The 27307-nt window shown below is 31.9% G+C and overlaps 1 protein-coding gene across 2 annotated transcripts in view; it reads right to left on the reverse strand.

The window, feature by feature from the left end:
* Positions 1–25372, reverse strand: part of LOC127700614 (neural-cadherin-like) — a 61391-nt gene extending 36019 nt beyond the window's left edge. For both annotated transcript variants that reach the window (XM_052204164.1, XM_052204163.1), the window contains exons 1-5: positions 23763–25372; positions 5241–5426; positions 4509–4776; positions 2582–2846; positions 694–802 (exon numbers count right to left, since the gene is read on the reverse strand). In XM_052204164.1, coding sequence (XP_052060124.1) covers positions 694–802; positions 2582–2846; positions 4509–4776; positions 5241–5426; positions 23763–24993 — 2059 coding nt within the window. In that variant the 5' untranslated portion in view covers positions 24994–25372. The remainder of the gene's footprint in view (positions 1–693; positions 803–2581; positions 2847–4508; positions 4777–5240; positions 5427–23762) is intronic.
* Positions 25373–27307: the final 1935 nt, after the last annotated feature.

The raw sequence follows: 27307 nt of genomic DNA on the forward strand, positions 1-27307 counted from the left end.
CCAAAGAATTTATTACAGTGTAGAAAGTTAATTGTTAATCTTAACGGGATTCCTAAATTTTATGACACCTTCAGTAGGTCAGTCTAGTCAGTTAGAGTTCAAATAATAGTCGTCTGCAAATGCAGCTGTGGCGATTTAATTACTTTGTTTTGATCATTTCTGGGAATCAGGTTAAATTAGTGTGAAATTTTATGTCAAATGTTCAGACGTAAACAGATCGTCTTTATCATGCGATAAGTTAACATCGAAAACAATGTTGTGAAATTGTAATGCGCAATGATTGTAAATATTGTAAATATTGGATTAAAACGTAGTTATTAGCAAACATTCGAGTTAGTTATATGTTATGGATATAATAATGCTATTGGTATAACATTATCGTCGAACTCCCAAATCCCAAATCGTCGAACTTTATATGAACAATTTATTCCACTGCACAATTCAAATCGTCTCCGCAACACCCCTGAATCTAGTAATCTAGTTCAAATTAATTGATGCATCATTACAGACTCAATTTACCATACATTATATGCTTTCTCATAGAACTGATGTGTTTACATAACTACTAAAAGAGTAAAGGTGTTCCAAAACAGGACACCTCTCAGGCTCTGACTCAATTGTTAATAAATGAATATACCACCAAGAATGTAATTTATATATTTAGAATGTAATCTAAATCATTTATGACCTTACCAGAAAACAATGTGGTGTTGACAGGTGTCCCTTCCGAGGTGGTATTTGTATAGGTTGATAGTTCAAAGGTCGGGTCATTGTCATTAACATCTATCAAATTGACTCTCAGCTGAAATCAGATACCATATATATATTAGATCATTTTGCATAAATGTATATAGGTACTTTTAAAGAGCATATCCTTACTACATTGATGAAAACTAACATTTCAGTATTTTGAATTGATGGATATCACTAAAAAAGGGAAATTTTATGCTAACTCATTAATATGAAGTGTTCCAGCTTGAATCTCAGGGCAGAAGGGAGCTAGTTGTCTGAAAGAGCACTTTAGCGTTATAACCCAGATTTTAAGGGCAATGTTGGACAGTGTATAAATTACCTTGAATATTGCTAGGCTCAGCTGGAGAACATTAGTTGTATTTAAACCATATTCAGAAATTAATGTGTTCTTGATGTTGGTTCCAGTAAGAATTTTTTTTATCAAATTATCATACCATGAAGCAAAGCATATCATTTTGATGTTAATCTAAACAAACTTGTACATTTGGTAAGGAAAATAATCATCAGAAATTTCAATGTTTTATAACTTATACCAAAATAAACAAGTAGCTTTGAAAGATGGAGTTATACATGCAAAATTGAAGTTTTAATGTAATTAAATTATCTACATTTAAATTACTTGTTCAAACATATAGTATATATGTTATTGAGAGTTATTTATTATCATCTGAATTGTTACAAAAAAGTATTTTTAAGTGCACACCAAAGTGCTCCTCAGTAAGGAGTTTTATAAATATAACAGGTGAGACAGGAGATGATCATTCTTTTACTTTGGAGGGCAGAAGGGCGGGGTAAGGGCACCTAGGGCAGGCCGCCCTTCTATTTAGGGCAGGCGGGAACACTGATATGGGTATTCTTCTTTAGTGTAAATAACTATTGGTTTTTTCTGAAGTTGGCCATGGAAATCAAATTTTTATGGAAGTTATTTTATTGTTAAAATGTACCAAACAGCAATAAATTATGAAAAGAACATGACAAGTGAGGTAAAATATAAGTACTTCACATTTCACATTTTGATTGTACTCTATTTATTTTAGCAGTGCTATATTTCACTGTTGTTAGGCCTTATCAGTTTACATCTATATATACAATAATCATCAGATTTGATGTTTCACAGGTAAAACAAAACTACTACTATCAGAAATTGTAAAGTTTCTAATTGCCAATTAGTTGTCTTAATGACTTCTGTCATATTTTTTTCTCTCACTTGACTTTCTACAGCTAATAAGCCTTAGACAACTTTAAAGCCATCTGTTTGATTATTTCTGAAATTTGGGTTTAAAATTTTTAATCTGTAAAAATTGAAATCCTCTCTAAGCTCAGCAAATTAAAACAAACTGCAAAAACATAGATGTTTACCATTAATCTTGGAATGTTTTTAATTGAATAGGTGTAACAAATGCCTTGCAGTTTGTCTTATATGCTATAGTGTGTACTACTTAAAAGGTCATGACTCAAACAAGCCTTGCAAGAAGGGGGAATCTTTCCCTAGGATGTCTAAGATTTTCCTGTCTTGCACTTTTTAAGTTGTTATCCTTTATATATCAACTGAAAATGTATTGACGTCCCTTGACCTTGTATATCTATATATGCCTTTTAAACCTACCTATGTGGTATGGGTTTTACTCCTAGTTGAAGGACGTACTGTGACCTGTAGTTGCTAACTACTTCATTTGTTCTCTGGTGGAGAGTTGTCTCTTGGGCAATCATACAACATCTACTTATTTTTATACTGATGAACTGCGAAAACTTCCCCCAATTTCCCTGACATTTTATATTCAGAAGATACTTATCTTAGCCATACCCCGATTTAACTATCTTACAATACCTGTGTGGTACTCTGTAGTCCTGTTGATTCTTCTACAGCCCTGAGAGTGAGGACAAACTGATGTGCCGTGGAAGCCTCGTAGTCCATACTCTGTAAAGTAGCTACCTCTCCATCATCACTCATAGTAAATAATGTTGATGTTTGACTCCTCTCATCTAACAGTGAAAATTTAATGGTGCCATCATAATCTGTATTTTCATCTGGAGTTTTGGATTGGAATGGTTTGGCTTTGATGCTTAAAGGGCTGCCATCATCATTTGTCAGTCTATCAAAAAGGTTCAAAAACATTATTGTCAAGTTATGAAATTCTTACTTTACAAAGATACAAATACATTTACATGGTTTTAAAACTCCTAGCATACTGTCATACAAGAGACAGTACCAAAAGTCAAGAAATTGTTTATGTAATTTAGGTCCTTTTCCAAATTGAGACAACCAAATATAGAGTACAAACTAATGTTTTAATGACTTTGAAATGTTGTCAAAATAAAACAATATATATTGAGTGAAAGCTTTCTTTGTTAGTGATGCAACAGCTCACATTCAATCAGTGTTATCCTTAGTAACTAAATGTTCTTGGTGAAAAAATTCATACTGCTAAGATAAATGTACAATGATTTATACAATTGGTACAAATTTGGACCTATAAGCCAGTTTTCTTCACAAGGCCTATCAAGAAAAAAACATTATGTTTACTTTCAATTTTTTAAGGTAACAGATGAATATACAGTTACTGCAATACTATATTTTGTCAAGGAATTATATATAACTTAAATATCAATGTTTCTGTCATATGAGACAGTTTTTTGCATGTGTATGTAGGTGTAATTATACATCATATGTCATCCAATGTGAAAATACACTTTCAGAAATATGTAAATGAGTTTTATAAAGCAATAATTCTGATATACTATTGATTATTTACAATTTGCTCATAAATTAGCTAACCACAACCTGAATTGTCTATATGTAACTTACTGCTTTCCAGGTGTAAAAAACATAAGTAAAATAGCCAGCCAAATGTATTAAATGAACCCTCAAGCAAAACACTGATGAGTAGAAGGGATGTGTGTATCCCAAGATACTACAATAATGTAAATTTTATTACTAGACAGGTTTTGGAATGGGTAACTGGCTGATCGTATTCATGCCAGCTTCATAATTCTGATAATCCAATATTTGAATATTTATTTTGACCATTTTGAAACCTTTGAACCACACTGATTGTCTTACCTTGTTCCGATAAGAGGGTCATTCCACTATCAAAAGGCCAAGTCCTTTGAACTTATGAAAGAGTGACTGATATTTCTATTAGTATTTTTTTCAAGATATAAAGAACAAATTTTATAGATTTATCAATATATTCTGACTTCCATGTAGTGACTAATGTTATTTTATGTGTAACATGTTTGCAAGATTATATTTCAGGTCATAATGTCACAAATGCACAAGAGTGAATTCTGTCTTTATTTTATGTTCTAAAATGAATGACCCTCTTAAAATTAGAGAACTTGGTTTTCTTTGTATGTAAGAAGTAATGTATGGTAGTGTATTGACAAACTGTTAGCATCTACTAAAACCTTTTCCTTTTAAAGATTGAATCTCCTAGATATGCATTAGTTCTTCCTAAAGCATCATGGATTGAAAATCACGGAAACGTGTTCATGTCAATGAGACAGCAACCATACAATACAACATAAAAAATAATAATATCACTGCTGTAAAGGTTATTTATGCTCAAGATGTATTGAAAAGTAATTATTTATCTGTAACATAAGATCAAATTGCTGAAAGAACCCTCCTCCTAAATTACTGAAATCTATCCTTTTGCATTGACCATATCTTGGTGTAAATAAGATACACACAATCAGACTTATGCCCTCATGGTTGTATCTAATACTAACAGAAATGTAATAAATTTACATACTTGTAGCCAGCTTGATTATTTTCCATCACATATCCAATATAGGGGTCTTCAAAGAATTGTGGAGGTCTGGATCCAACTAAAACTTTTACAATCTCAAAATTAGATTTCTGTATAACTGTTGGTGTTACTGATGTGTCCTGAGCTGATACAACCAATGAAAATTCTCGTCCTTTCTCATATTGTCCATGTCCTGTCTTTGTGGTTACAATCCTACCAATATGGCGGCCAGCAGCAATGATGTTTTGGATGGCAAACTTCCCTTCCCCAGCTAAAAAATAACAGCAGCAAGAATATACTAGAATGTAAGAATATAAAACTGATGTAACAAAATGAAAACCTTCTGTACATGGCCTTAAACATAGAACAGTACTATTTTTTACTGACTCCAACCTACATTTAATAATTCCTATGTCAAGGGATAATATTAAACATCTCTTATAATGGCAAATCATTGGAATCTCTGCTGAAGGCAAATCATCAATTTCCGTTATTTTCAAAACCTTGTCTAGACATTGGCTGATTTAGTAGCTTTGCATAAAATGTTGAAAACCATATATTGTAAGATCACCTATAAACATTTCTTTGGTGTTTTTTTGTTATTGGGTTACTGTCTCACTGACATAGACCCTACATCTCCTATTTTGATATCCAATATATATAATGTATTAGATCACCAGACTCCAGGATATACATGTTATACTAGATCCTATGTTTGGAGACTATTTTACTCACCAGACTCCAGTATATATGTAATACTAGATCCTGTGTCTGCGTCATCAGCCATAAGTTCATACACCAGCTCTCCGGCACTTGGATTGGTGGACACTGTAGCCAGGAAAGGTCGAGGCTCATTGATAAACCTTGGTTTCTCGTCATTGACATCCTTTACAGTTAATGTCACTTTCACCAATGTATAGTCTATAATATATAAAATAATATTGCATTAGAATATTAGTATACAGATTATACATCACAGGAACTAAAACATTCATCACAATTTTTACCAGTAATTTGTAGGAATGAATAGAAAGTGACAGTATACACTTACCCTCCTGTCCTGCATTGAAATACTATACCCTATATATATAGTATACACTTACACTCTTGTCCTGCAATGAAATACTATATCCTATATATATAGTATACATTGACACTCCTGTCCTGCAATGAAATACTATACCCTATATATATAGTATACATTGACACTCCTGTCCTGCAATGAAATACTATATCCTATATATATAGTATACATTGACACTCCTGTCCTGCAATGAAATACTATACCCTATATATATAGTATACATTGACACTCCTGTCCTGCAATGAAATACTATACCCTATATATATAACTATGAAATATATACTACATCATCGTCTACATGTAAAGTATTTTCAAATTATTATAAGTTCAATGTTTTGACATTTGTCAAAATATAAGCCCCTTTAAGAATTCAACATTACAAAATCATACCTACTACATATTGTTTTAAAATAGACATGCATTGTTATAAAACTCAGCATATATTAAAGTGGACTGCCATCTTGGGTATCTTTCTTAATAGTTGCAAGCAGTATGTAAGAACACAAAAATAATTAACATTTTCTAAGACAAACAATATTATGTATGAAGCATGTTATTGTTTCTTCAAGAAATATTTATTGCAGAAATACACAACAAATCTAGATTTATTCTCTAATCAAAGTATGCATGGGGAAGTAGCATTTGCACAAATGTGTTAAATTCCAGGAGAGATAATTAACACATTTGCCCTGGTCTCCCAATTTAAGGCATGATGTCAACAGCCATTCATTTTTGGCCCATATGTGCTCCATACTTTTTCAACTTTCATAGCTAACAGAACTTGGTTTACAGCCAGAACTTCAAACTTGCAAAGAAGCAAGGTTTATTAAAAAAAAAAATTCTTTCAAACAAAATAAACACTTTTGTGTACTAGAGGCATTATATATAACTTATAACATTTACAGTATACATGTACTTTCTCACAAATGTAAATAAAGATTACCAAACATTTATTGAAAAAAAAAAACACAACTAAAAATGACTTAAAAATTTGATACAGTTTTATCAATTAAATTACATGTATCTACATTGTCTACATTCCCAAAGACCCTTACAAGATATTTAAAGTTTAAGTTCTGCTTTTATTCCTCGATACTAATCTACTATACTATTATGTAACAATTTACTTCATAAATAGCTGTAAAACATACCAATTTACTGACATGTAGCTATTTTATTGCATTAACCACAAAAAAGTAAGTGTTTAATGGTGCATCACTGTAACTATTATTATCACAAAATCAGTATTCCCTAATAATTCTTTCAATTTCTCCCCTACAATAAACCTATACAGCTTTACGAATAGTTTGGCAGAAATTACACAAGAATGTAAGATAACATCTTTTAAAATCAGTTCAATGAATTTACTACAGAAAAACTTATCTGATAAAAAATTTCTAAAAATATTTATTTCACTTACTTTTCCATTTTTTGACAAGTGATCTGATAAAAAGAAACAACTGTCGAGGTGGAGTAGACTAATGTTTTATTTAATGACATAAACCCATCAAGGATAAATAAATATATAGAAAGGCAATTTTTTAGGATAAATAAATATATAGTAAGGCAATTTTTTAGTCTATCAAAACCATCTTAAATTTTTTTAGACTTTATGAGAATTTTCATATCATGAGTTTCATAAACATGAAAATTTAAGTCTAGTCTTGTATTTGCTTTTATAAACACATTTCCTATTTTTCTCTTTTTAATTTCCATTAGCTAACATCACATTGTTTTATGAAAACACATGTTGAAATTAATGTAGTAACATGTCTATGACAAATGAAAATCTGAGATGCAATTAACTTAAACAAATTATCTTGTTGCAATATATGCAACAGAACAAAGGCAACTCGTAACTTCATTAAATATGAATAATAATGGGGAGTAACATTTTTTTCATTCTACAATTTCATTTCATTGTGTGTACCAGACTGAAACCCATTAACATTTTTATAAATTTGACCCCAGGGAGTACCTTAAATAGATGGTTTTCTCCAATAAATTCTGTAAAAAATCAATATTGCTTAGTCTTAGAACATCCTATTCTTTCTCGTTTTTATTGTAAATATTCTAAAAATATTGTAAGAAAATATGTTCAATCATATAATGATCTCTATATGATTACTGGATTATAAAAACACTCATAGAAGTTGTAAGGCATGTTTTGTCTGATTAATAACATACTAAAAACCTGGTGTCTATACTCAATTAGTCATAATAACAAAAAAATGTATAAAATGACCTAATGGTATTGATATCAAGACTTTGTAATGAAAAGAAAATATACAAAAGGCAGAATCTTGTTTGTTCTGTATAAAACCTCATCATAAACCTCATCTTATATAAAGGTCTGGGAATTAAAGGATTAAACAGTAGATTAAGTACTTCATTACCACATCATGCACATAAGAGTTTCAACCTGTACAAATGTATATCTAATGTGTACAAATGTATATCTAATGTGTAAATGTTAACAATGTGTACAAATGTATATCTAATGTGTAAATGTTAACAATGTGTACAAATGTATATCTAATGTGTAAATGTTGATAGTAATTCTTGTCCAGATTTCCACCAACTCATTGTAAAAATTAATGGGGAATGTGTCCATGGGACACAGATGATGCCCCCGCTTGTCTATCATATAAAGTTATAAAGGGACATAACTGAAAAACGGTAAAAGTGACGCTACCAAAACTTGTACTTGATCTGAGTTTTGTGGGAATAACAATTGTGTATAAGTTTCATAACATTTGGTTGAGGCAAACTTAAGTTAGATAAGGGAAACAAAAAATTCAGCAATTTTTCCATTTGTAAAGGGGCATAACTCTAGAATAATAAGAGTAACACCCCCAAAAAACAAACTTGATCTGTATTTAGTAGTTATAACAATTGTGTATAAGTTTCATAACATTTGGTTGAGGCTAACTTAAGTTAGAGAACGGAAACGAAAAATTTAGAAATTTTTCCACTTGTAAAGGGGCATAACTCTAGAACTTTTAAGTGACACCACCAAAATTCCGACTTGATCTGTATTTTGTGGTATTAAGCATTCTGTATAAGATTCATAGCATTTGGTTGAGGCAAACTTAAGTTAATAGAACGGAAACGAAAAATTCTGCAATTTTTCAATTTGTAAAGGGGGATAACTCTAGAACGGTTAAAGTGATGCCACCAAAATTCAAACTTGATCTGTATTTTGTGGTAATAAGCATTGTGTATAAGTTTCATAACATTTGGTTGAGGCAATCTAAAGTTAGAGAACGGAAACCAACTTCGGGACGTACGGACGGACAAGGGTAAAACTTAATGCCCCCTCCGCTATGGTGGGGGCATAAAAATTCTATATGTACTTGTATTTTATAGCAGAAACCTTTATATTTACTGTAACTGGTTTATGTTCCAAAAAATACCTTACAGCTAAACTTTATCATAAGTATACTAAGTTGTTCATGACTAACAGGTAATTTTTGTTGCAAAATTTTAATGAAATGAAGGCCTGGGCTCATTTTATTTTATTTAATATAAAAGTAAAAGTTAAAGATTTTTCCTTTCACAATGGAGACTTCTAATATAAACTGGTCTACATGGACCAAGTTAATTCTCTTTGCTCTGACATCATATGATGTGTACTAGTAGTTAATATAAAACCACCTGATTTTGGAAAATGTAAACTACATAATGTACATGCTGGTTACATAACAACAAAAACTCTGTTTAAACTCCTACTCAGTTTTTGTAGAACAGTTCTCTGATGATCAGGAATTAATTCTATATATCACACAGTAGACTGACACAATAAACTCATCTTATGATCCTAAAATATCTTGCATGCACTTCACTGGCAGATGTTTTAACAGTCAATAGGTAAACCCTAAATAATATCTACATCAACAGAAAATATACCAATCAGTTGTGCATCTTGTACTTTATATCTGCACATCATTTGTCTTTTATGTTATGAATACATTGATTTGTTTACAAATTATTTATTTATATATTTATATATGTTTGTGTGTATCCTCATCACTGCTATTATAAATCATTAGTTTTATTATCTTCTACCATGTCTACATTTTATCTTTTGTCTTATTTACCCACATCTGTAACTTTTGTCTAATCAGCTGAACCCAAGATAATATTCTTATAGGAAAAAAAGGGACTTTAAAAAATTTTGCAGCTACATGTAACACATGTATACACTTAGTGGTGGATTTTAAAATTCCTGAGGGATTCAGTTAACCCAGTAGGTCTTGCCTGCCCTCATTGTTGTCATACATTTTAAGAATTTTATACATGATGTTTCATGCATTAAGTTGATGTTTCTAAAGGTTTTTTTTTCATATCTCTGTGATTCAGTAAGACATTTACATTGTACTACATGAAGAAGTAAAATATTTGTATTCAAATGATTGAGAATTGTTTTACACTTTTCATAGAAGTCTCATTCAAATTCTATGAAATTCAATTCACATATAACCCAAGTAGATCCTGTCTAGTTATAAAAAAAAACATTGGGTTTCAAATCATAGAGAATAGTCAAACTGACTCCAGTTTATCACTTTAAAGATGCTTCTGTCAAATTCTAAAGAAATTTCTACTACACAGACTTTCAGGTAAACTTCTATTCATATGCCTAATCAATTGATGATGATGATGATGATGTCGATTGACTTTCAATCTACTACAATGTAAATGGATGTCTTCACTGTTTTAACTTCTGTAATATGTCAACTTTCTATATAATTAAAATAATAAATTGAGTTTCTATATCTCAACAAATTTTATTAAAAAATTATTCTTGATAGAAAATTTTTAATTTACATGTAGGATGATGAATATAAAAAATACATTTGTATAGTGGATTTCTGGACATGTTAAATAAATCATTGATAGCTATATATAGTGTCCACTTCAAATGTTTGATTGACTCTCTAGAATCAATACTGTTTAACAAGATTTCTCAGAAAGGCATTCATGACAGATTCTTAATGACTTTCACACACACAATTTTTAATTGTTCTTCAGGGAAGATTTGTCATTAGCATCTTTTATCTTCACCCCTTAAACCCAGCCTCAGTTTCATTCATTAGAGGCATAAGTGGCATTTTGATGAGCATCCATGATGAAGCCAAGTATATGGTCAATCATTCAGTAGCCTAAACCTACATTATAACCTATATTTTTCAGTCACAAACATGTGTACTCATTGATATTTTAGTCTTAGATGCATGATTTTTTTTTATTAGTTGTTATTGGCTTTGAACTAGCTGTCAGTAACTGAGAGTACTCTCAGATCTGTACTTAGTGTCTTTTTGTTGTGGGCATGTATAAGTACCTTGCCACGTCCACTCTGTTTTTTTGTTAGATGAATTTCTGCTTATGTATCAATCTGATGAGTTAAGCCCTTTTCAACTGATTTTCATAATTTGTTCTTATGTTGTACTGTTATGAAACTGTCCAAGGTTAGGGGGAGGATTGACGCGCCTTCAAACTAGTTTAACCCTGCCACATTCTGTATGTGCCTGTCCCAAGTCAGGAGCCTGTAATTCATTGTTTGTTGCTGTATATCATATTTGTTTTTCAATTTAGATGTACTTCATACACATTAATTGAGTACTTCATACACATTAATTCTTATATAAAATGTCCTGATGACGCCTGCATACATTGTATGTAGACCATAGTAACTAAAATTGCAGGCCATTTGAAGTGTTGTTGTCAATTTTGATTATTATTCAAGTGTTGCATTTGTTTGCATGATTTGATTTTGTTTTTCATATCATATATCTCAAAAATTTTCAATGTGAAAATGTTTGAAAATATCAGCGTAATATTTTGCATGTGAATGTCATTCTGCCCATCAAGGGCCCTTAATTGGAACAATAAATAGTTGTGTTCTTATCTTAGACTTATTTTGGGTTGGACAGGAATATCCCATTTATTCTGTGTTTCCTGATTTATCACCCAGTGTTGATTATGATTTCTCAATTCCATGTTCATTAATCCCTACCAATTTTTTCCCCCATTTGCAGGTATAATTATAGTCTGTCATCACTTCTTCACAAGAAATCAATCAATGAAGATCAAGGGTATCAGACTTGTTAAATGGCATGCTGTAAGATATTACATTGGGGAGAGAGGCTTTATGTAAGTCTGGGAGTAATCACAAACTAATCTGTTTCAATTAAATATAATCTTTAATCACAAGTTTTCATATTACTAAACTTTTTCTCTCCATTTGTAAACCTATATGTAATCAAACTGAGTAATAAGTAATATGGAAAACTTCTCCCAGCCATAACCAAGGTGAGAATATTTACTTTAATGCCTTTTAAATAATTGCTAGATAATTTAAGAACAAAGGCTAAATTGTATCATCTGTTATGGATAAATAGAGATGAGGGGTAAACCTAAGTGAAACAGCAACTTAACAACACAAGAGTGCACATGCTGAAATGTCACGCCTGCTTATTTTTTAAAATCTGACATAATTGAATTATAATGATGAGGTCAAGGTCAAATGAACTCTCCATGACAGACATGTTCACCTTACAATCATTCCATACACCTTATATAGTTGACATATTGCTTAATGTATCTGATAAGCTGGCAAAACCATGAAAAATTAACATTGACCAATAAACAATGAAAATGAGGTCAAGGTCAGAGGATCCCTGCCAGAGTCATGTACACCTTACAATCATTCCATAAACTAATCTGGTTGACCTACTGCCTATAGTATCTGAGATATGGACTTGACCACCAAATTTTAACCTTGATCAATGATCCATGAAATGAGGTTGAAGTCAGGTGAACCCTGTGTGATGGAAATCTAGACATTGCAAGGAACCCATATACCAAATAAAGTTATCCTATTACTGATAATAAGTGAGAAATTCACATGACAAAAAAACTAATTTTGTTTTCAAGCAATCTCTGAACCATGAAAATGAGGTCAAGGACAATGGACATATGACAGACGGAAACTACGTAACATGAGGTATCTGCATACAAGGTATGAAGCATCTAGGTCTTCTGCCTTCTGAAATATAAAGCTTTATACAAATAGTTTATGCTGTCACTGCTGCCGGATTGTAATTCATGATATGCCGTAGGCTTGACAAAAACCCAAACACATCTAGATGTCAGCATGTAACAGTCTACTGTAGAGAGAAACATATTTTTTTCAAGCATCATGCACTTAGCAAAATAATTACTATTAGGTGGGATTTTTATCGACATGTATTAAAACACACATTCAGAAGTTAACAACAATGGTTGAAAGAAACCATGAAGACAATACTGTAGTAATGATACATCCAAAGAAAAAATTTGATAAGCACAAATTTTATCGGAATTGTTTTTTTTTGCACATCCTTATTTTTTTTTACAATTCTTTCATTTATTTCGATGCAAATTTACTTTAATTTCCAAGTTGATAACAAATTTGGTTGAATCCATGCTTTACACCATACCATTTTTTCTTAAAAGGAAATAATGAGAGCTATCATTAATGATTTGGTTTCTTTGGACAGCAGACTTTCCAATAGCACACTAATTAATTTTGACATGGCAATGCACACAAAGAAAATTCTTCTACAGACTCAATATCATTAAACACTTGATTGACAAAATATTTGAATATTCTATTTGGCATGGACAGACAGTCATAATGTATGAGATTATAAATTTGGAAACTTAATTAACATGGGATTAATTAATAATGTATGAAGCCTGGTCATCACTCAGAACTTCAAAAATCAATTCTGTGTATAGTTTTAACCTCTTCACTATTTGAGTGTAATTACCTCAAAAAGTGGTCCGAATATGTAAATTCTGTAACCTTCAATTTACAATATAAGCTTACATACACTTGATATTATGTAAATTTGTGTAACAATATTTTCAATTGCACATTTTAAGAGGCCCACTGTTGAAATTTCAAATACTGTAAATTCAGAAATTATTGCGATGTTTTTATGATGCAAAAAATGCAACAACATCAGTTTCGCAATCATAAAAACTTGCATTTATAATTTCAGTAGTGATTTTGCCTCATACAATTCTTGCAATCGCATTAGTTACATTTCACATTTTTGCCAGTGGTAAAGGATTCGCAATAATAAATGCATGCATTATTTTCTGAATGAACAGTAACAAAAGTTTTATGAATGAAGTCATTTTAAACAGAGAATGTTTAATACATCAAAATTACAAAAAATAAAGATAAACCTCAGCAATTTCTTTTTGTGATACAAGCATCTAACTATATCTTGTTTTATCATTAAACGTAAGGGAAGTATTCAATATTAACCTGCATGAAAATTGATGAAGAATTACAATGTAACAAGAATTTGTTAATATTTTGTCTGAGACGAATATATTTTTCAAATATAGCATGAAATACATTGAAAGATGAGCACAGATTTTGAAAATATTTTTAAGGAAAAAAAAATATAACATGGACAATGGTGAACCACAAACTGAAAACATATATGTCTGTAATTTATCCATTTAATACAATTTCAGTAAGACCTAATTTGATATTTCTCCCAAATAAAACACTTCAGACCTTATATGTACATGATGTATCAGGGAAGAATCTCCCCCTTGTGAAATGTAAATCAAACTAATTAAATGGATGTCAAAGACAGTGTGAAATTTAACACCATATGACAAAGATGACATGGCCCCCTGGACAGCTTTATGGCCTTTCAATTGTCCATATTTGGTAAAATGACCAATAAAATTGTATTGATTTCTCTGGACACAATTAAATTAAGAAAGTTACAAATCAGATTTGACAGTCTTAACTCCTTCCCTGAAAGAGGAAGACATAAACAGGGATAATTATCTATCTCCATATTACAATGTATCTACACATTATTATTGGATCAGAATTTCGGTGAAAGCTACCATTACAAATTTAATCACTACCAAATCAAATTCCTGATCAAGGATTATGGACCACTATTATTGTAAACATGGTCCAATGAGCTTCAGGAAGCAACAAATAAAGTCAATTACTGGTAATAGCAGTGAACTGTCTCCGACCCTAATTACACGCTTTAATGAATGATTTATTGGGTCCACTGGACCATCTTTATCTTCTTTACATTACATAGAAAAAAGATTTCTCTAATGTTCTTATAAACTGATCCATCACTTCAAATACTCATTTACCAAAAAAATCCTCTTTTCTTAAGCTTTATTCAAATGGTACAAGATGCACGATTCCATCTAAGAATATTTCAAATGAAACCAGTAGGGATGGAGTTCTTCAAATTGACCTTTCAACTTTTAATTTTACATTTCAATGAACAAAGTGTGAAATCTGATAAGCTTCATTAAAACTAATATGGACATCAGATCTTTTTATAAATTTCATTGTAGACAATTCAAGGAACTTACTACTTTTATGATATTTTATGACCTGAAGAAAAGAATAAAATCTTTAGAATTATGACACATTTATGATGTGTGACAATGTTATGTTAAGCTGACCAATAGTGTCCTAACATAAATATGCTACCATTTATTTTCTCCTTTATAGTGGAGAAATAAACACTGACAATAACAATAAAAGCTTGCTGGCAGACAACACATCAAACATGTCTGATTACCAGGTGTACCAGTAAGTTGTAATAAAATCATGTTATTTTCAAACCCTACATATACTTGCTTGTTTCTTTATGCTTACATTTTGATAAAAACAAAATACTCAGAAGGACCATAAAGCATCCTACATGTATTTAAAATTTGGTTTGGACAACAAAAGTTTAAAATGACTATTTTGGCAAAATTTGTTCCTTTGGTAAGTATTAGATACACCTATGAGTGCATTAACCGAATAAGGTGTATCTTATTAACACCAAGATATTATATATGGTTTATGCAAAATGATAGTTTTCAATAATAGGAGGATCTTTCAGAGATTTGGATTTGACCGTATGTTATTCAAAAGCATGATAAATGCAGGGTATCTAATTTCATTAAACATGAAATAAATCGGGAATGTGTCCATGGGACACAGATGATGCCCCCGCTTGCATATAACATTATAAAGGGTAAAACTCAAGAACTGTAAAAGTGAAGCCACAAAAATTCAAACTTGAACTGTGTTTGTGGTAATAAGCATTGTGTATAAGTTTCATAACATTTGGTTGAGGCAAACTAAAGTTAGAGAACAGTAACAAATATTTCAGGAATTTTTCCATTTGTAAAGGGGCACAACTCTAGAACGGTAAAAGTGACGCCACCAAAATTCAAACTTGAACTGTGTTTGTGATAATAAGCATTTCTGTATAAGTTTCATAACATTTGGTTGAGGCAAACTAAAGTTAGAGAACGGAAACGAAACATTCAGCAATTTTTTCATTTGTAAAGGGCCATAACTCTTAAATGTTATAAGTGACGCCACCAAAATTCAAACTTGACCTGTGTTTTGTGATAATAAGCATTGTGTATAAGTTTCATAACATTTGGTTGAGTCAAACTAAAGTTAGAGAACGGAAACGAGAAATTCAGCAATTTTTCCATTTGTAAAGGGCATAACTCTAGAACGGTTGAAGTGACGCCACCAAAATTTAAACTTGATCTGTGTTTTGTGGTAATAAGCATTGTGTTTAAGTTTCATAAGATTTGGTTGAGGCAAACTAAAGTTAGAGAACAGAAACCAATTTTGGGACGTACGGACAGACGTACGTACAGACAGACAAGGGTAAAACTTAATGCCCTGTCTGTTACGGCAGGGGCATAAAAATCTTGGTGTAAATGATAGTTTTGACCATGGTAGCATTGACTGAGCTAAGACTTCAATCAAAATAGAAATGTGGTCTTTTACTCAACAGTCCTAATGTATGCCCATCAGGATATTTTAAATAGGGGAGGTTTTTGGCAGACAGAAGAAAAGAAATTGAAATACCAAGAGTTTTTATCATGGTAGGAAACACAAGCTTTCAAATGAGGAAAAGACTACTGTAACAGTACTTAAGGAGTCTAGTACAATATCATGTTTGTTCTGCTACATGTATTCAGCTTTCATTCAAATATACATTTATAAGGCTTTAAAATGATTCTTTTAATTCAATTCAAATGGCTTAAAAGTAGCATTAAAGTTACATGCATAATTGTGTTTTCTTTTGCTTGGCCAGTAAATAAATAATCATCTTCAGATAAATATATATATACATGTAATTAATAGTTAAGGGCCATACATACTTCTTTGATTATATCTTAATAAAACTGCATGATGCATACCAAATGTCCAACAAGTATGTAATTAAACTGAAATCAAGTGAAACCAGAATCTTAATGGTAGAGATAAAGACAAAGACCAGCTGGGGTATCAATGATAAAGGACAGCAAATATTTACAATCTGATCCTATCACACTAGTGTGATGTACTGGAAGGTCAGACAAGGTCCCCCCTTTTATCATCAGGGTCATTACAAGGTCCCCTCTTCTCTGAGTCATGTCTGAAGCCTTTTATCTGAAACCAATTCCCACAACTGTCTGTGAAATCAATATGTCAATGTCAAGAAAACTCTTCAAACCTCAAACACTCAAATCAGCTGTATCGCTTATTAGTAAATATTCTAAACAAACAGGCTGCCTGTTTTGGTGACTGCACATATAAAGTAACCCCAGCAAATTATTTACTAACACTATGCGATTTGTGTATACCACCACACACCCCCCCCCCCCCCCCCCCCCCCTATGCACACATCAATTTTGTCTTTAATGTTTCAATTTATTTATTGTGTGTTAATAACATGTATATTTCCAAAAGAATATCTTCAAGTGAACCTTAGATTGACTATCTAAGTAACCTCACAAAAATTAAAAAAAAATCAAGGTAGATGTATTATGCACAGCAAACAATTACTAGATACATATTATGCAAATATACATGTAATACTATACATGTAAAACAAGAGCAGTCTTTATATCAGTATTGTCACCTTAGGTTTTATTATGTTACTGGTTTACATGTGTCCATAATTACATAAATGTAATCTTACAATAATTCACGAAAATCACATTTTAAATACCTGATTTTCCACTGCTTCAAAATCTTACATGACACATACACATGTAAACAAAGGTGACATTCAATTTAGTTAACATACAGGTATAATAAATGTTCAGTGCATGCTACATTTACATAATTGTGTACATCCACAGAAATGCTGATTGACAAAACCAATATATACTCAAAACTAATAGAGAAAGTACCTTTATCTATATTGGTCACAATAACACAAATCTTACTGAGGAGGGTAAAGATAGTCATAATAACACAATCTTATATTTATTACTATCTCAATAAACAAATAAACTGATTTATTATGCTAATTACATTTATCATACAAAGAACTGTTTATTCTAAGCTAATTACATGTACATTAGTAATATACATGTAAAGAACTTTCAAAATAAAAATTAAATTTACACCACCCTGTATGTTTTATAATCAAACTAAAATAAAAAACAGTCAAGGGTGATTGACAAAAATGAAGGGCAGTTTCTAGAAATTCAAATGCCTGAAATGGCTTATTATTAGAAGAAAATTAAGGATAGAGCTGAAAAATTCAAAGACTGAGGATACTTGTACATGTAATAATTCTTGATGGATCAATAAAACTTAAGACCAGCAAATTTTGTTTGTTTAATAATAATAAATGATCTAAAACCTATTGGGCTAACACCTCACTCAGAACATGGTTATCAAATACGAATGTAATTGATAAAGTTCAGTGAAATTTTAAATAATGAAGAGTATATTATATAAATACATTTTAGAGCTGTTTTTCTTGTGTATTGTCTATATTGCAATTGTTTAATATAAAAATTCGTAAGGGTTCCGCGGAACCCAGTGTCTCGCCTACTTTTGCTGTTAATCGCAGGCTCAACAAAAATGAGGAAAAAAATTAATAAAAATATTCCTCTCTATACTATCTTTTGATTGTAAGTAGCTTCTGTCCAAGTTTGGTAAAAATTCAGGATGGTTTTTGAATCTAATAAATGTTTTTAAAACTTTAACTGCAGACTGTGTGTAAAGTTAACTGGAAGAAAAACTAAGTCCATTTATAAGTAAAATACGGAAAAAAATGGAACAAAATTTTATCAAAATTTCCTTCTAGATACTAGCTTTTGATCATAAACAAGCTTCTGTCCAAGTGTGGTACAAATCCAGGATAGTTTAAGAAAGTTGTTAAAGTTTTAAAAACTTTAACCACAGAGTGAATGTAATGTTAACTGGCAGAAAAACTAAGTCCATTTATAAGTAAAGTACGGAAAAAATGGAATTTTTTTTTTACAAAATTTACCTCTGGATACTATCTTATGATCATAAACAAACTTCTTTCCAAGTTTGGTAGAAATCCAGGATAGTTTAAGAAAGTTATTAAAATTTCAAAAACTTTAACCACAGAGTGAATGTAATGTTTCCTGGCAGAAAAACTAAGTCCATTTATAAGTAAAATACGGAAAAAATGGAATTTTTTTTTTACAAAATTTACTTTTGAATATAATCTTATGATCATAAACAAGCTTCTGTCCAAGTTTGGTAGAAATCCAGGATAGTTTAAGAAAGTTATTAAAATTTCAAAAACTTTAACCACAGAGTGAATATTTGTGGACGCCGCCGACGACAACGACGACGCCGACGGAATGTAGGATCGCTATGTCTCGCTTTTTCGACAAAAGTCGAAGGCTCGACAAAAATCACTGTACTGATTATGCCCATAATGGGTCCTCTATTGGAAATAAAATTTATCTTATCTTATCTTATCTTTATAAATGTCAATAAGACAGGGTTGGAATTCAGAAGACATGGTTCTAAAGGTCAACATGAATGTATGGTCTTCAGCTAAATAGCAAAAAGCGTCTATACAAAATATCCAATTCTTAATTTCTCCACTTCTTTAAGGCTGTAGATTTTTAAACTTTCAGATACTCAAACAAGCAAGATTGGTAATGTATAGACCAACAAAACTTGTGCTAGACTCGATTGATCTAATATTTAAGTTACATGCCCAACAGGATAGATCGATACATGAAGGTCTGGTGATTTCAGACAACATTGCACGGAAGAATTTTCATATCTCACTCAGTTTTCTGATAATGTTAAAATTTACATCATAAAAAGTGTGAATGACTCATTGATAGTATCAAAGTACAATATTAAAGGTACTTCTACAAAATCTACTTCTACGTACATGTACCAGTATAGTGGAAGTCATAAAGGACAAATAACCTTTACAATCATGGCTCTTGAGTTCAACACCACCATCTCTTAGTTGGGTTAAATAGGGCTCTTTAGTTCATACCCCTCCACCCTTTTTAGCTGGGTAAATTATATGGCTTGTTAATTATAAGATTGCCTGTGTTTTAACTAGTGGACTTGACATTGTTTGTCTCTTCATCTTTTTCTTTGGCAATGGTGTTGTTTTAGCCTTTGACATTTATGACTGCACCTTTTTTTATCTTCTGTCAATTTTCATGACAAATAGTGGGAGTCTTGTGATATTTACTTTTTAATTTAAAGAAATTTAAAAAAAGAAATAATTGAGTCATCAAGTGCATGGCTGCATTTTTTAAATCAATACAAAGTTTAAAAACAGTCTTTAATATGGTTACATAATTCATTTCAAGCATTTTTATAATACTCATGTAAAAGAACTCAAACTGAATTCAGGAAAATTATTGGTGTAAATTAAAATAAGTTGCTTTGGCAACATCAAATCAACATGTATTTGCCCTGAAATGGTCTATTACTGTGACTTGACTGTTAATGTTGCTCTCCACCTATTGCAACTTATTAAAAATTCTGACCAAATTGCAATTTGTTTTATAAAACCAAACTGTTCAACTGGTCAGAAATTTGAACAAACTGCTGTAGAAAACCACAGTCAAGTGTGAAAGTGCAAGGTGATAAAATAAAGCATACTTACAATCCTGTAAGACTTTAATTCCACTTCAATGTCATGAATGTTATTATGGAAACTTATTAACAATGTATTGTAATTTCACATATATTTTACTGAATATACGATGTTTTAATTCAAATGATGTCTGATTCTTATGAATAAAGAAGACTTTTAAAAAGAAAAAATTGTATGAAAGCTTAGTTTGGACATTTTTATAGCAATTCAAAGTTACTACCTATCTCCTTTAGAATGTTTAGCATGTTTAGCATGACAATAACAATAAAAAATTTCTATACAAACTGTTAGACTGATTTTTCATAATAACATTGAAGTGGAATTAAAGTCTTACAGGATTGTAAGTATGCTTTATTTTATCGCCTTGCACTTTCACGACTAGACTGTAGTTTTCTACAGCAGTTTCTTCTGACCAGATGCCTAATTTCTGTACATGTACATGTATAATCTGATATTTTAAATGGTCATTAGTACTCCAACGTTACATTTAATAAAATGCTCCGCTGGGGAGCAGCTTGAATTACGACCGCAGAGGTCGAACCCTGAACAGTTGGGGCAAGTATGGACACAACATTCAAGCTTGATGCAGCACTGAATTTGGATTGTAATTAAATATTTGACACAGCATAGGTTTCTGACACAGAATGAAAGTGGTCTAAGAACTTAAAAATTTTTAATTTACCTATTCAAACCATATCATTATTATTTGCTTTCATATATAAATCAGAAATAACCAATTAAAATGGAAAATTTTAAAGAAAAAAAAATCCCCCCCCCAAATTTTTTGAACCCCCTTATGATTCATCACCCCCAAACTCAATCCCAGCTTTCCCTTTGTGGTATGGTACCTTGCAGTACAATTTCAGAGAGATCCATACACTTCAACACAAGTTATCGTCTGGAAACTAGAAAAATGCTTGTTTTTTGGCCCCTTTTTGGCCCCAAATTCCTAAACATTTAGGGCAATTACCCCCAAACTCAAACCCAGCTTTCCCTTTGTGATATGGAACCTTGCAGTACAATTTCATAGAGATCCATACACTTACACACAAGTAATTGTCATGAAACTAGAAAAATGCTTGTTTTTTGCCCTTTTTTGGCCCTAATTTCTAAAGTTTGGAGGCATTTACCCCCAAAATCAAACCCAGCATTCCCTTTGTGATATGGAACCTTGTGATACAATGTCAGAGAGATCCATACACTTACACACAAGTTATTGTCATGAAACTAGAAAAATGCTTGTTTTTTGCCCCTTTTTGGCCCCTAATTCCTAAAATTTGGAGGCAATTACCCCCAAAATCAATCCCAGCATTCCCTTTGTGATATGGAACCTTGTGGTACAATGTCAGAGAGATCCATACACTTACACACAAGTTATGTCTGGAAGTTACAAAAATGCGTATTTTTGGCCCCTTTTTGGCCCCTAATTCCTTTACTGTTGGTACCATAACCCCCAAAATCAATCCCCATCTTCCTTTTGTGGTATTGAACCTTATGGTAAAATTTCATTGAGATCCATTCACTTAAACTAAAGTTAGAGTGCGAAAACTAATGTGTCTTCGGACAACGACGACGCCATACCAATATACGACCACAAAATTTTTTTGCGGCCGTATAAAAATTACAGGTACTTTTAACTATATATATATGCATTCATGTAGTATTGTACATATATTGTACAGCCAGATGCAAGAAGAAAGAATTCTTTTTGGAACTGTTCGTCTTAAATAAAATAATTATAGACACAGATATACATGTACAAATTAATGTACTTTTGTATATATGGAAGATGGTTGTGAAATCCAAAATGAATTCTTGCCTATTAAAGTTTGCTGATTTGTTAGCTATATCATGTATGTCATTGTTTAAATTCATTGTATATAAATAATAAAAATATTTTCCCTGTAAAAACCCAAAGTAAAGCCTGATGTAATTATCCAAATATTTATACTATAATCAAAGCCTTTCCATCTGACCATGAAATGACTTAACTATACAATCTATTCAAGGTGTATAACTAATTTACCAAAGTAAAAACAATGGTTCAAATGTCAATCATAATTCATTATATACAAGTTAGGTGTAGACGATAATGTACACATACATGTAAAGCAGTGCACAAAAAGTTAATAACTTGTTAAAGGAATAGATAATTCAACAATCATAAAATAAATTATATACATGTACAGAACAATCATTGCATTAAAAAATGTAGGTCTGTTTAAATTCAAGAATTATTTAGGTGTTTTTGTATGCCATGTGTCATGTTTGTACACAAATGAACAGTGTAAAAACAAATTACTTTACATGTATGTTATAAATGTATGTATGAAATATATAAAGGATAAGTTAAATAGCCCGGAACATTTTCGTATTTGCGAAATCCCAACTCAAACATGGGTATGAAAGTTTGTGAATGCTAATACCCATATAACCATAAGGTGATCACCTCTAACATGCCTAGATTGATGTTTGCTATATGACGCCTTAGCACAAAAAGGCCCTATCTCTGTGAGACCCCCTTTAAATGATTTCTTTTTAGTTTGGTTGTTGTGGCACACAGATGTCTACCTCCACTGTTCACTTCACAGACAAAAATATTCCTGTCTTACCCAACCTCCTGGGTTCAAATGTACATGGAAGACAATGCTTATGGCAATTTTCCTGCAAGATCAAACTTTTTAAATCCATTTGAATAGATGGAAAAAAATTTACACTTGGCAAAAGGCGAGTTTGGGAAAATTTGGACACCCTCATTGGCAAGAGTTCTAGTCTTCTTATACGTATGCCTTACCATGTGGGCAACATTTCTAGTCATCTTAATATGTTTGCCTTACCATGTGGGCAACATTTCTAGTCATCTTAATACGTTTGCCTTACCATGTGGGCAACATTTCTAGTCATCTTAATATGTTTGCCTTGCCATGTGGGCAACATCAGAGGCAGATTTAGGGGGAGCCCGTGCCCCCCCCCCCCCCCCCCCCCCCCCTTTTGGAGCTTCATTTATGGTCAATCCAGACTTTTTACCGGTTCCACTACATATTTTGTCTACTTTGGGGGTCGTGGGCCCCCCTTTTCAAAATCCTGGATCTGGATCTGAAAATTTCTAGTCATCTTATTATCTCCTGATCTTGTAAATGTATTCAGATTGACAATATTTCCTATAATGTATATACATTTTGAGTGTTTAAGTATATTGTATTGAACTTAATATCTTACCTGTCTGACTGTTAGTATTAGTTATATTAAAATTCATGATGATGGATCTGTGACCGACTTCTTCATAATCCAAAGTATGACCTTCTTTAACAAATACATTTCCTCTTGTATCTACTTGAAACAGGTCAACAGTTGACTCTATGAGGTGGTACTGTTCAATGCCTGTTGAAGGTGTAAGCTGGGAAGCAATGGAGAAAAGTGGTTTGCTTTTACCCTCATTTTCAAAAATTTCAAAACTTCTCTCTAATCTATTTACTGCCCGTTTTGACAAATGATGATGTGGAATAAACTTTAAATTTCCAGACAAAATATTTATTTGAACGTTTGCTGATGACTTAAGGCCACCTTGATCAGTAGCCACTACTCTGAATTTATGATCTTTAACGGAATATGAACTTGAAGACAGTACTATATCTCCAGACATTGAGTTAATACTGAAATCTGTTGTTCCCTCTAAATGATATGAAACTGTTCCAATGTCCTTGTCAATGGCCTGAACCTTTAAAACAGAACTCCCAACTAACAAACTAGTGGGTATATTTGTGGTATATTTTGTTTGATTAAATTTGGGAATTTCGTCATTTTCATCTTGTATATACACATGAATGACTGTTTGTGCAATTTTTCCATCCTTTGATTTTGCTTGTAGCAGTAATGAATATGTATCTTTTTTTTCTCTGTCCAGTGGTCCATTTGTGTATATTTCTACACATTGCTTAGCACCTTTTTTGTGACGTTTCACATAAAATTTATCGCTAGTACCTAAAACAAATCTTAAGGATACATCTGTATCACAATTCACAAAGAGATCTCCAATGACATCTAATTTAGTATGTCGAGCTGAATTTTCTTGCACTGATGCAAAATATTGATGATGTGAGAATGAAAATAATTCTGAAGAATTGTCAACTTTAACAAGGAGATGGTGTTGTTCAGAAGTATGCACATCACTTTTAATAATGATATCAAATGTTCCTCCTAAAAATCCAGAAAGATCACCTTTTGATTTGAATTCTGTGTTGGATAAGTCAAATATTCCTGATATCTCCTGTTGATTAACTAATGATGGTGTGTCACCTAATGATGATATTGTAATAATGACAGAATCTGGTGGAGTTAAATGAGGAACATGAAGTTTACTGACACAATCACATATTACAATATCTAAAGCTAACAGAATAAAATATGATCCCAGACACCACAAACTACTGGGAGCCGCCATCTTGCTCATCTTTTCGATTTCAAAAATATTCAAATGTTTTCTTGCCGATCAATCATTGATTTAAGATGAACATCTTAGACACATAAGAAATTTCTCCGATGTAATCACATATCCAAACCATCTACCTCTAAAACTGACTGAAAACGATCGTAAAAGCAAAAATTCCGATAACATTACCGATCCATTCACTTTCAACAGTTGATCATACCGAAGGATTCTTTGAAGTTTTACACAATTTGAATGTCACATATTGATAAATTCATTTAACTGAACACTGATTAAACGTTTGTTGTTATTTATCACCTGGGACCCGGTTTGGTTTTTCTTATCTGTCAAAATCCACTCATTCAAATCCAGTGTGAGGTGCGGGAATGTGTCAATCTCCGGAGGCGCGCTGTAAATTGCGAACTCGATGGTAAGGTAGCTGCAGAACCGTAGCTCTTAGATCTTTATGATATTTTTTGACTATTGGGGGTTACACGTGACTTCCGGTGATGGTGGATGTCTTTTATTTTGGGAGCGGATAAATTTATACTTTTATCGTTGTACAGATATATTTTAGGTGTAAACAGGAATATTACATACACGCACTGTCCTACCTCAATCATATTATTATTGAAGTAAAAACTTTTCAAGGTGACAAACGATTTAAATAGAAATTCAACTTCACTTGAAAGTAGCTGAAAACTACTCACAACGCCGGACGGCGGCCATTAAATATGGCAGCTATTTAATTTGATAGAAGAGTATTTCCAGACAACTATAAGCATATAAACATTTATCTATCTATTTGAAAGTACATTTGGCTTTCTTCCAAAATAGTTTATACAATAATTTCCGAAAATCAAGCTAACCAAAAGGTAGTTTAACAAGTATAAAACCACTCAAACATAGCGTGCTTTGTACCTTCATACTTTTTATGAACGGATTGCAGTAATAACCTTGTAACCGCTTCATATAATCATCATAGTCATCATATTAACATTTGCTTTGACACGTACTAGTGAATCTGATATTTCCTGCTTGGCTATGTAGACTAATGTAGAATAGTGTGATATAGCGTAAACTTTTATGTGTATATATATATTGGTTGTGTAAATAACATTTTAACAATATTACTACGAACAGAAATTTTGAATATCTATTTTGTGTTTGCTGTCACTGACAAATCGTATACCTCTACTAAAACTGATATACATACATGTCTATACTGCAAATTAAAAAACAGACAAGCAAACTCATAGCTGAAGAATCCAATCTAGACCCAAATCTTTATCAACCGGAAATATATCTTATCACAGACAGTAAAGGCAACTATATAAAACCTGTGATACCAGGGCGATTTAGATCCTCTATACATATATTCTCTGAAAAAGGTGCGACTATACATTCAAACATAGTCAACACAGCTGTACGAAACATACAAACAGCCACAAATCCTATAGTATTTCTTTGGTTTGGTACATGTGAGATATCAAAAAAAACTGGTAGATTTTCAGACATCATCAATCATCCCTATCAATCTATTGAACAAATATTAACAGAATATAGAACAGTGAAAAACAAAATACTCCTTGCCAATCCATCCGCCACTGTTATAGCAATTGATTGCCCATATTTCTCAATATATATCTGGAATCAATCTAGAGGTTATCAATTCAATACTGAAAGTACAATCCGATACAAAGATACGGATACCAAGTTAAAATCTGCTATCGATTATTTCAACCAACAGTTAACTCATCTCAATAGAAACGCATTGGTGCCACATATTGCCCAAGACCAAGTCATCTCATCAAAACAACGTCGACGCTCCAGAACTCAATATAAAATCAGCTTCAAATCATTATTTGACGGTATACATCCTAAACGTCCTATCTCTCGCCTCTGGCTACACCGATTGGTCAAGTTAGCAAGAAACCTCAGAAACAACCAGTGAACAAGGGAAGCCCTATTCACTGTCTCTCATGCTCTACCTGTTGCATATATGAAGAGGATATTCCCATGAATAAGTACTACAATCACACAAGTATCTGATTTACAGTAAGATTTTAATATTTGGAATCTTTTAAAGGATCGAAACCCATCACAAAATATTTTAATAGCTGTATAATCCATTTTTACATGAAATATTTTTAGTTCATACAATTTCCGCTGTAATTAACCTATTTTTACCTACAACATACTAATCAAAAACAAAAGGTACAATACTATATGAATAAGGGAAGCCCTGTTCAATACATAGTGTACCATATTGGACAACACGAAGACCACTTAATCTGATATTTCATTTCTAATAAGGATATTACTGGTCACATAGAGA

Source organism: Mytilus californianus, unplaced genomic scaffold (genome assembly GCF_021869535.1).
Source record: "Mytilus californianus isolate M0D057914Y unplaced genomic scaffold, xbMytCali1.0.p SCAF_5, whole genome shotgun sequence".
Lineage (NCBI taxonomy): Eukaryota > Metazoa > Mollusca > Bivalvia > Mytilida > Mytilidae > Mytilus > Mytilus californianus.